The following is a 12,207-nucleotide window of genomic DNA, read 5'->3' as shown; positions in this document are numbered from 1 at the left end:
CGTGTGCACGCTTCGACCAAAAGGGTGGGGGCGTGTGTTTCCGCGAATCAATATCGGACGTTATGGATGTTGTTTTTAGTCTCTTGGTAATACCATGCAAAAATCTTGACGTCTGAGAGCCGCCGCGCATAATCGAAGAAGCGTGCGAACCAATGTGACTCTAATCCCGGGGAGCTATAAAACACGAACGCGACCTACACCAGCTCATTCCCCAACGAGCTTTCACATTTTATACGCCAAATATAACGCGTCTAAATTAAACGAATTTCTCACGATTAATTGTTCCCTTAGATTTTCAATTTCGATGAATTTCCATACGAATCCAAACAGTCGTATCTCCAAACACACGTGACAATTGAGCTTCCTGTTACTGTCTACACTGATTTGAAATTCTAAACTAATTACTGCCGTTCGTTATCACCGTAAGCAATTGATATGTACATCGGGACTCATCGTTTCATAATTGTCAGTAAAAGTACATAACGTTATCGTTGAATTATGGTTGTCATCGTGACGCGTGCGCTAATAGCTTGTTGCATTTAGCAACAAGACATTAATAATTCTGATACCAACTCAAGATAAACTATTATATCAGAATTTCTACGTAATTCTTAATAGCAACGATTTATGGAATCTACTAAAGATTAAAACCCCCATAGAGAGCACACGTGGTGCGGACATGGGTCATTAAAATGAAATATAGCCTTCATCGTTCCTTTCCAACATATGAAAATGACCAACTGCTTGACATACTAAAAGAAACCGTATGTGTGATTGATTTTACAAGTTTAAACGGGAATTATAGAATTTCTGACTTATTTATCGAGCGACATATGGCATATTTGGCACATGTGGTACACGTGTAATACGGAAGAGCGCGTTGTAAGTTGGTGCCAATTTAACATTTTGGTAAAGAGAGTAAAACAATAGCTGGGAAAGTGGAACGCGTAAATTTTCTTACTTTGGCACTGATTTCGATCCTTTTTCCCCCCCGGAAAGGAATTTTCATTTTAAGTCTAAGAAAATCAAAAGAAATAAAACTGAAAACGGTGCGAAAAAGGTGCAGTTCGTCTCGAAGGGTACGTAAGACCGAAAGTAACGGTAAACCTGGCATTTTTAGCGCGCGGGATGTAGGTCGATAGATTGGTCGACTGACATTGAAACGCTTAAGGGTGGAAAAGCTGGTTAGTGTATTTTCTAAATCGGTTCGCTGGCGAAAGATCCGGAAAGTATGGCGGATGAGGCAAAACCTGCCAGTCTAACTTCGCAATCGTCTGTCGCGTGATTCGCGTGGTATGGGAACTTCCATTGTCCCGTAGCAACAAAGGGTCCTTTCAATTGAAGAGAACAGGTTGCGTTTTCCAGAGTTTTTTCGTGAGTTCGTTGTAACATGACGCTATAAATCTCCGTCGTGATAGCTTCGCTTTCGTTTATAGCCTACGATAAATTACCCCTTTCGCTGTTCGAGCGCCCCAATCAACGAAATCTTGCGACGAAACTTGACTCGAGGTTGTTACATTAAAATGCAATCAAACGCGACGGAATACCTTTACATTTGGTATAAAATTCTAATCAGTATGTAAATGTATTTAAACCGAACGCTATCCGCGAGTCTCGTTAAGAGATAAATCTGATGCTTTGGTTTCAAAGCTCGGGCAAAAAATAGGTAGAAAGAATCTTGTTTTTCCCCCGTTCGAGAGAAATATTTCTTCTCTAGGTCCGCTTTGTCGGCGTAGAAAAGTCACGATAGAACGAGCAACGAATCCCCCGCGGGCTAGATAATTGAGAAACAGCCATCGGTCGCCGTAAACCTTAAAATGGAAAAATACGCAGTGGCTCCCGGTCAGTTTTGCAGGAGCCTTTCCGCACACCGACCGGAAATAACTCACGATCGCGAAATCTGCCGCCTACAAGGGGATATTTCAACCGAGGCATGGCGATAAATCGGCTGACTTATTATCGGGTATAATCTTCCCGACTGAGAGAAGAAATGTACGAGCTTCTACCTCGGCGAATATACACTCTTCGCGAGAAAATACTGTACAGTCGTATTAACATTCCTTTTAGCCTTATCTTTTCCGGCTGTTCCGCGTTATACGTTTACGGAATGGTAAAAAAAGGTACAGCGAGTGTACCAGGTGGAGTAATATCTCGCTAATAGGGCTGGTTCGCCATTAAACGAATAACGCCTTATATTAAGTCTTTTTCCAAACGATTTACGTTCACGCGTTCGGGCAAAGTAAAAAACGATGCATTTACCACTCACGGGCGAAGCGAAATGCGGTTTCCTCGTGGCGGCATATCGATTCGAATCGTAGCCTGTAACGAAGTGAAGTGAGACTGATTTCATTATACGCTACACTGTCACCGAGCGTGCTAGTCGTAATCATGATTGACGAGACGATGTATTATACACGTTAGCACGACGTTTTCGGGGGAAACCAGCTATTCGTAAATTATATAACCGCGCACATGCTGCCAGCTCGAAGTACTATGCTTCCGAATTACATTTCGGATACTTCCATCACGAGCAACGAGATCCAAGAAACGAACTTCACCGTTTCGAACTGACGGGATAATTTTTATTTGGAATTTTCTGTGTGCAAGAATTACTAAGAGATTCCAAAGTAATTCTGGAATAAAAATTCTAGACCGACTGTAGAATAATTCTAGAGTGAAACTTCGAAAGTTATGTCGGGAGAGATAGGGAGCGTAAACTTGGATGACACGTGCTTTCTCTGCCAAGTAGGGCCACGTGCAGAGAGTATTGCAACAGGGAAACCATTTGCCGATTCTTTTGTCTTCCAACGAGAGAGAGAAAACTGCAACTCCGAAGCTGTTTTATTCACAAAAAATCTAATCTTTGCCTTTTTCTAGAGTCAAAAAAGTATATAAGAAATTGATCAAGCCCTGTGCTGGTTATGCCAGTTATAAAATATCAAACGACCCGTCAGAGCTGTAAAGAGCAGTATTATCCCTTTACAACCCTTGGGATTCTTCAGCCAAACGTACAAGTTTCCGCTTACGCGACCTTTTTTCCCATCCTCAAGCTCACTGCTACTTTCCATTCTTACCCTCGAGTTCCACTTACATGTTTTCAAGTTTACAACGATTTGATACTGTTATGGTTATATAATTGTAAAGATGAATACCTGATAGAACTGAATGAAACTTCAAAGAGCAATTTAATGTTCGTTCGAAGCAAGTTATGCTCGTAGGGTAGATCTGAGATGGGTATCCAGTGTTTGACCCGGTCAGATAGAATTCTAACAAAGGCAAACAGATAATCCGTAGGGCCGTTAGGTGCATTTGAGAATGGCCGTGCAGAATATCTTTATATGTATGGAAATTCCGATACAGAATGCAAATGAGGATGAGCCCGGTATCACAATGAAATTCGAATTCCAATCGTCGTTTCAATTAAGTCGAAATTCAACCTATCCTAGAAATTCTATATTTCAGTTTATTCAATTTAACACATTGATATTAACGGTTGGAGAAAAGAAGACTTAAAGGGCGATATGTTGGTAGGTAAAATGAAGACTTTACGCCTGATATCAAAAGCAGAATACTCTTCGTCCATGTATTCCTATCATGAGGTTTAGTTTGAAAAAAAGGGAAACTTTTTCAGAGTTCTCGATCAAAGTGGTTGCCTAGGAACGTCTTCGATTGTCGTTAGCGAGCCACTTTTCAGCGAAATAAATTTCCAGGGCGCGAAATTACGGTCCCGATTGAAAAGTGTCGAACGTTGGATGGAGGAAAGTCGACAGGCGCGGGGTCTTACCTTGAGGTAGGACGGTGAGCAAAAGGACTATTTGGAGACCGGCGCTGACCATACAAAGCTTTATTCGCATCTGCGGCAGAGCTCTCGTCTGGTTTGCCATGGCGAATGAATTTTGCAGACTAGTCCAGGTCGACATCTCGTATTCGCAAGGGTCGACCACCCGATCTCGATCTCTGTCTCTTCCGGACGATCCTTGTCCGTTGTTCCTGCACTGCACAATTCCGTGCCACTTCTAGCTGCGATCACCGTCTCCAACGTCACCGGAGAACTCTGCGTAGCGCGCTCTTTCACTGATTAGAATCATGGTCAACAGTTCGCCAGTCACGCCGCGCATTTATCAACCGATCATTTCTACCATAACCCGTCACCACGGCGATCTATCGATCGATCTGTCCTCGTATCGACGCTCGAATTCTACGATCCTGGAAATAAGCATCCTCCCTTAATCACGGACAACCCTAACGCACTGCTCGAACGTTTCGTGATATTTTTCTAGTTGGACTAAAAATATTCCGTTCTATGCGGCGTTTCGGATCGATACTTTTCAAGAGGACACGTCGTTTAATCGCTGGATAATTAATTAAATCGCTACGTTGGATTCAGCGAGAACGCGAGAGCAAAAAGAAAAGTGTCTGCCATGTGCTTGACACGTACTACGCGATGCATCACCAAGAAATTAAATTACGTTTTAAAAATGTCGATTAAATACTTTCCACCGAAACTCTAACGTATTTCCTCGAAGTACGGTCTTTAGATAATTGCTAGAAAAATATCACGTGCCTCCACGACATAGAGAATACTCTGCGAGACGCTGTTCCCGAATTTCTCGAGAAATCAGATTGTCGTTTCAAAGATGTATCGATATGAAATGAATGAAAATATAGCCTGCAAAGTGTTACTGGAATAGAAACGTCCTTTAATAAACTCTGAAATGATTGGAAATTGAACTTTGAGCAAATACAATATTTCAAATTCGACCAGATGCTTTAAATAATTTGAATATTCTCTGAGACACTTGTCTTGAAGGTCGATAGTGGAAAAAATGACATTTTCCAGCGTTGTACGCGTAAAAGGTACACCGAGAAAGTTCCAATAGTGATTTCAAACATGTCGATACGAACGTACCTACAATTGCGTCCGGCATCTGTCGCTCGGTGCCATTTATCAATTACACGGGAACGTTCTAGTCTCGCGATCGGCTAGGCATGGAGCAAGCGCGTTGTTTAGAAAAGGGTTGTATGGAGGTTCGCGTGCGTAGAAAAGTATCGCGGTAGGTTCGCGGGCGTTGGATCTACGACGCTTGTACGAGGGAAATTCCCGTTGTTCTTTGGTATTTATCCAGCGAGCGGAGGCGTTCACTGGCACGGATACGGTATTCCACGAAGAAGATCCGCGACAAAGGTTCGTCGACCCGGTAGCTTTCGGTGCAAAGTGTTGGTCGATTCCATAAACGAATTCGGGAGGGGAGTAGATCGTCGCCTGGACGCAACGTTAACGACGGTTCCCGGGCACTGTTGTACGAAATCACGTTCTCGAGTAAGGCAGTTATGCTATCGCGATCCTTGGACGCACCGCGGGCCTGCGTTCGCAGCCTGATCGGCCGCGTGCATCGTCATCTTCGTTCCACTGGTGTCCACTGTATCCTCCATCCTTTCGAGTATTAGCACCACCTTCCACCTCCTTCGCTGCCTCCTACTTCACCGGAGCGCAACACGGTGTTGCCCGTATCCAGGCAACTTGGCCAAGCGTGCTGCTTCCTACCTTCTCTTTTACATCAAATGCCCTCCTCCGTGTTGGTGTTCACGATCCCGTAGCTCTGGCAGCTGCTCCCTGTATCCCCGAGCGAGTGCATCATCGTTTAGTCGTTGGCACTGTTCCTCCCCGATCGCATCCTCGCGACGTATCAACGCGACGTGATCTCGGTGTGTTGCCAGCGGGGCTGATGGTTCATCACTGGGGGGCAAACACGTTCTCGCGTACCCGTGGTACCGAGCATCCGACGTCGCACGCACCGGCCGCTGTCAGAAAAAAGTCAAGCCGGTGTGGCACGTTTACTGAACGACGGTTACGAACGAACAGGGCTACGCTCGTTGAAGCACTATCACACACGCGGCTACGTTACCGGGTGTCCTACAAGCAGGCGTACGAGACTCGCGGTAGACTGAGACAGCGGCCGAGAAGAAGGTGAAGCGGACAGAGGCGAGGCGTGTGCGCGGATAGAGCCAAAGGGGCAACAGCTAGGTAGATACAGCACCAGGGAGACAGAGAGAGAGAGAGAGAATGAGAGAGAGAGAGAGAGAGAGAGAGAGAGAGAGCGAGTGAAAAAGATAGAGAGAAGAGGGGGAGAAAACCGCCTCGTTCTGTGATCGGGTATCCAAACGGAACTGAAAGTACCCTGAAATAGGAGGCGGTCGGGGGTCGTGTACGAGCTGCCGGTCGAGCTCTCGCGACTCGCAGCTACCGCCGCGATATAGGCGCGAGGAAGGCTCTCCGCGATGGGTACAACCTTCCCTCCCGTCATCCCCTAACCATTCGCCACCCCTTCTCTGGCCGGAGCCCCCTACCGCTCGCGTTCAGTCCCACCACGATTTCGCGGGAAGCTGCGGACTGGACCACCACGCAACTAGCGTCCCCCCCACTCCCGGTACGGATACCAGCCGGGCGCCAGGGCGAGACAGAGAGGAACGATCAGAAGAGTAGGTGGCCTGGGGTGGAGGGCTCGAGGACACCATCCCCGAAGCCCACCCCACAGATCAATATTCTGCCCACCACCGTGTACCAGGAGAACTCTCTACCTTTCTTTCTCCTTCACCGGGATGCTGGGATCCTCGCCTCTCCCTCTCGACCGCCTTGCGAACCCCCATAGCTCGGCAACGTTGCCGCGCGACTTACAAGGTGTGCGTGCATCCCCTTCTCTACGCGAGGTGTATGGATTCATGCGTGGCCTCGGAACTACTTTTACATATGTACACGCGACTGTGTGCGCGTGTTCGTTACGTAGCGACAGTCGCGACCGATGCTCAAGCACGATCCAATCTCCCGACCAACGAGAATTACTCTCGCCTAGGGTCGAGGATCCTGAGACCGACGGCAGGATCGCTCTCTGTACCCCTGTGTGCCCGCTAAACCGAACGCTTTAAGTAGAACGTACCCGGGGTGACACGGTTCATGACCGATCGATCGATTTCCCACCTGTCTACGTTCAACATTACCCACGATACCGTTAACGAATTACCACCCACGTAGACGCCTCGATACCGAGTCGATTCCATTCGCCAACACCTTTCTCGCTAATTAATTTCCGAACAATAACGGAGGAACATCGAATCCTACCTGCGTACCCCTAGGTACTTGTTGCACACGAAACCATTCGGTACGAATCAAATTTAACGCGACTCGCGTCCTTATACGCGACGATAAAGTTTAAGTACGAGAGATATTAACGATCAACGATGCACGGGAATACGAAATTATACCAATTTTTATTTATGAAATGTTTTGTTGCATCGGCGTTGCAGTGCACTGTTTATCGACGGCAGTAATTAAACGTGATTAACTTGCGCGTCGTAAAGGCGCTTTTGTCAGAGTACTTGAATTATATTTTTTAGTTAGAAATTTTCATACAAAAGGTCTGAGTGATCTATCGAATTTTCAAACGCTTCGGAAATATTAAAATACCTTATTTTTAATAAAAAGAAATATTTTATATTCGATAGGAAAATTACAACATTCAACTTGGTTTTCAACTATTCGAAATATACAGAAGAATGGACAAATAAATTTCGAAATTGAATCCAAAATCTAATTTTCATTGCTTCCAATATTTAATCTTAATTCCAAACGCTACGAGTGCTAAATTCGAATTCCATTGTCAACCGATAACGTTAGAAGTGACACCGAAATGGTAAGAGGATAACCGACTCCCCACTCCATCGGAAAAATGCATTGCATGCAACTGTCATACCGACCGAACGATTCAAAGATGCATTTAGCGGCCTCTTCTCACGAATGACAGTCAGCTCGTAAACTATTCAGATGGTAAGCGGGTCATTGACCCCCCCCCACTCCATCTGACGGTAAAAAAGCATTGCAAGCTGACTGTCATACCGACCTAACGATGCAAAGATGCATTTGGCGGCCTCTTCTCATGAATGACGATAACTTACGAGAAAGAAGGAGAGTATGAACCTTTCCTTCTTCCTCTTGTTTTATTTATTTTATGTTAAATAAAGCACAACTCTACCTATAATGATCCAGTGCAGCTGATGTTGCGAAGAATCTTCTCCATCCAATTCAGCTGCTTTGCAATCTCTGGTCCACCAATCTGAAACAGAAACTCAAAAACAAATTAGAAACTGCTCTAAAGTTAAAAACAATCGCGATCGAATTCTCGTTCATATACTTGCAACGCGATTAATATTTGTATTTCGCAACGCTACTGCAAAACGCGATTAGTATCTGCACGCAACTCTACCCTGTAAAAAGAAACGCGAAAGATATTTGTGATTCGCAACTCTAAATGGAATTGTGATTTATATATGTCGCAACGCTATTTTAGAAGCAAACGCGATCATTTCTATTTCGAAATACTAAAAACAATAGCAAGAAAATTCATATTATATTTACAACGCGAGTAATTTTTATATTTCGCAACGCTACTGCAAAACGCGATTAGTATCTGCACGCAACTCTACCCTGTAAAAAGAAACGCGAAAAATATTTGTGATTCGCAACTCTAAATGGAACCGTGATTACTATTCGTCGCAACGCTATCCTAGAAGCAAATCGCGATTTGTCCAGAAGTACTGGATGTTGTACAAGTGTCACCTGAAAAACTACTAAATACTACAACTACGGGCGAATATGGTGAAAGAGAATGACTCTCCATCCTCATTCGAGAATGAAGATGAATAGCCATTTGTTGCAGCCCGCTCTTGCGACAGTTTGTCAGGGCCTCTTCGACTCCCGAGAGCCTCTTCTTTCTTCGGCGGTCCTGCCAAAAGCCTGAAACTTAAAACTACGCTCGAGATTCCGTGCAATGCGTTATCATCCAACAATATACGAATCGTTGGAAGACAATGCGTGGGAAGCCTCGAGCGGGGACGAGCGTTTCGGCGAGCCTATGTAACGCGATCGCGACCGCGACGAGCGATTCCAAGAATCGAAAGTGAAACCAAAACAAACGGATCCGCCTGTATTTGGCTATCGTTTCGACTCTCGAAATCTCCTACCTACTTAAATTTAAACACTCGCACCAGAAAATAAGTTACCTACCTACCTAACGCTAGATTTAAAAAATTGCAAAACCCATTCACGCAAACACACACTCCACGGTTCTCACGCATAATGTCCGGGCGCAAAAAACCTAATCTAGAGAGGAAGCCCCGGGGTTCCTCCGACACCCGAACATTGCAAACATTCACACTCTAATTTTTACGTACCATTTCCTGAAATCGTCTGACAAAGGCTAACGACCATTGCGTATTTATATTATTTATGTAAACATTTTTATAAAACGTGTCTCGATGTAATATAGGAATTTTTTTTTTTGTGTCTGTTGATTCTGTTATTTGAAATAACTTATTTTATTGAGTATGCAACAAATATCAATTAAATAGTGCATAAAAGTTTAATATTGTTATTGCAATTCGTAGGAATTTAATGTTAAGAAATAGAAGTTTATTTGTAAACTGTAATTTATTTTTATTATTAATTTATTTTATTATTGCAATTCGTAGAAATTTAATGTTAAAAAATAGAAGTTTATTTGTAAAGTATAATTTATTTTTAAACGACGTACTTCCACAGCCTAACCACACACACATATGTGGAGAGTACGTCGCGCACGATTCATTAACCAATTGTCAGACGCTAATTAGGATTATTATTATGAATCTAAGTCATCGTGCCCCGTTGCCTTCGCTTATGCAAATAGCACCTGGGCATGTGCATGAACTTAGGCAACGAACACGGAATAGTAACCTGAAAATCCTAACTAGAAAGAATGATTAATAAATAAAAGAGACGGTATCATTTTATTTAATTTTCAGTTAAAAGAACTCGACTTTTTATAGTAAAAGCAAAACAAGTTAATATTAAAACATGAAAAGTGTTATTATTATAGAAAATTATTGTGATAGAAATTATATAAAAGGAAAACTTTAAGCAAAACTTTATTTTGAAAGTGTTAGACACAGCATTTAAATAAATTTCAAATATTTAACTATTATTGGTCGATTCTGTAATCAAAGTACATTTTTTAAAAGAGGAAATTATATACAATGCTCATTACTTTGATTACAAAATCTACCATTCGCGATATTTCTTCTTGTGCGTGAAATACATTATATTTTGTAATAAAGAAATAATTAGAATCATCATTTTATAATAAAGATAATGAATAAGTAAAGAAAATTAATAATCAACATCCATATTTTGATATTTATTCATATGATGATATTTAATATATTTTCATTTATAAATGGTCTAATTAAAACATTTATATTTAAAGAACAGAGAGCACAAGAAGACCCTAGCCTAAACTAATAAAACATGACAGTAATGGTCACCATATTCGCCCAAATATAGCACGTATACAACCGGTCACCCGTGTCAATTCGGACCTTTCGTCCTATGACATGATTGGGGGACCAGAGGGACAAAAATCGTCACTCACCGATCGCTGACTACGATGACTATGATGACGTGATACCTGTGCGTCGATGACGGTCCTGTTGTCCAGTGAAATGCATCGGCGAAGTCATCTCTGCACGGTCCTGCTGGTTTCCAGGATGTAAAGATGAAATCCGTAGTCTATAAAGCACGAGAAAACAGTTATAATCTACCGTAAACATTATACACATTCCATGATTTAATATAAAAGATCACAGGTTTCTCATAATTCAGAAAATGTTAAAACTTGGAAAAATTTTTATTTTTCTAAGCATGCATGGAATAAAGTAGGATTATACTTACATTTTTTATTCGTAGACTACCGCCAAATACATATTCTTTTCTTCTGTGATTCTAATACCGGTAACGAGTAATTCAAAGGAAAAATAAAAGAGAATTAAACTAACGCGACCGTAAATTAATTTCGACGAACAAGAGACTCTAATCTCGCGATATAGAAAGCAAAGAGCCACGATGCTCTGGGAAAAAGTATACAAATACGCGACAGACACTGACTCGACCTTCGCGCGAGCCTAAAGTATAAACGAAACTCTACTCGAAGCAGCTGTGCTTCGAAAAACAATCAACTGATCTACGCAATAAACACTGATTCTATTAACCGCATTGCGCGCGGTCATAAAAATTTCTGAAAGAAAAACCTGAAAACAGAAATAAGATATAATTAAAAGCAATCACACATCTATTAATCGATTTTCTATCAAATTTAATCGATAAAAAGATAAAAACATGTAAACATATGTAGGTACACACTCACTTGTTATAATAAAGTTGAATCTACCACTATTCCGTCTTCAATCCCCTCCATTTGCAATTTTCAATGGCGGCCATTGTATACCGGTAACGTCCCTTTCCCCCGAATTCCTGCAAAGTCTATAAAACGAAAAATTACGATCGTATACATAAAAATAATTGTACCAATATCTTAATTAAGCATAGACTGAACCCGAAATATGCTTTATGAATTGATAATTACGTTTAGAGATATCATAATCGATGTCGAATAGATACGTATGAATACGCGTGAAATTGACTCGACTTTTTTCGCGATTCCCGTTGAATTTCTAATAGATACTTGTTAATATTGCATAAAAGCACTAATAGATAGTAAAGGAAAGTACTATGAGTGATTTGGAACATTAATATGACGATAATTAAATACTACGCACCTCATTAGACGCGACGCCTGTCAGCGCATCTCAACACAACAATCGTCAAAGGACAAATGGACGAACAGGTCAAGACACGTTCACCGCGCAGCGGGGGGTGGGGGGAGTGGGGGGATAGTCACGTAGCCCAGCGTTTCGATTCTCGATCTTATCTCCGAAGGAAAAGTTAATCCTTATATCACTAATAACTGAAACTAAACAAATTAAATATGTAAAATGAATAAAATAAACACAAAAGGATACCAAACAAACGATTAATTACGCGATAATTTATCATCGTTACACTCACGTCAAGTCATAATGAAAGGCTGCCTCTCATTGGCTCTGCTCGAGTATCGAATATCGATTATTCGATACATAAATAAATAGATCGATTTAAATATATTAATTCAAATCATAGAAATATTTATTTTCAGTCTAAATCATTTCGTTTTCCATATAAATGTACCTTTTGTGTATAGAATAGAAAAAAGTATTAATTCTACTTCACTTCATAGAACTCTGACACCCGTGACTGTTTTAATTAATTTCTTTTCTGTATTTATTTCTATAGAGACAGACACT

General features: G+C 41.9%; 2 protein-coding genes across 4 annotated transcripts in view; both read right to left on the bottom strand.

The window, feature by feature from the left end:
* Positions 1–4,154, bottom strand: part of LOC122402296 (neuronal acetylcholine receptor subunit alpha-7) — a 175,643-nt gene extending 171,489 nt beyond the window's left edge. For all 3 annotated transcript variants that reach the window (XM_043404961.1, XM_043404962.1, XM_043404963.1), the window contains exon 1: positions 3,785–4,154. In XM_043404961.1, coding sequence (XP_043260896.1) covers positions 3,785–3,920 — 136 coding nt within the window. In that variant the 5' untranslated portion in view covers positions 3,921–4,154. The remainder of the gene's footprint in view (positions 1–3,784) is intronic.
* Positions 1–12,207, bottom strand: part of LOC122402287 — a 684,713-nt gene that overhangs the window by 440,725 nt on the left and 231,781 nt on the right. The window lies entirely within an intron of this gene.

This window comes from Colletes gigas, unplaced genomic scaffold, assembly GCF_013123115.1.
Source record: "Colletes gigas isolate AHSC1104 unplaced genomic scaffold, ASM1312311v1 Colletes_gigas_Sc00034, whole genome shotgun sequence".
In the NCBI taxonomy this organism is placed as follows: Eukaryota; Metazoa; Arthropoda; class Insecta; order Hymenoptera; family Colletidae; genus Colletes; species Colletes gigas.
Note: the sequence above shows the minus strand (reverse complement) of the source record. Positions and strands in the feature narration are given on the sequence as shown.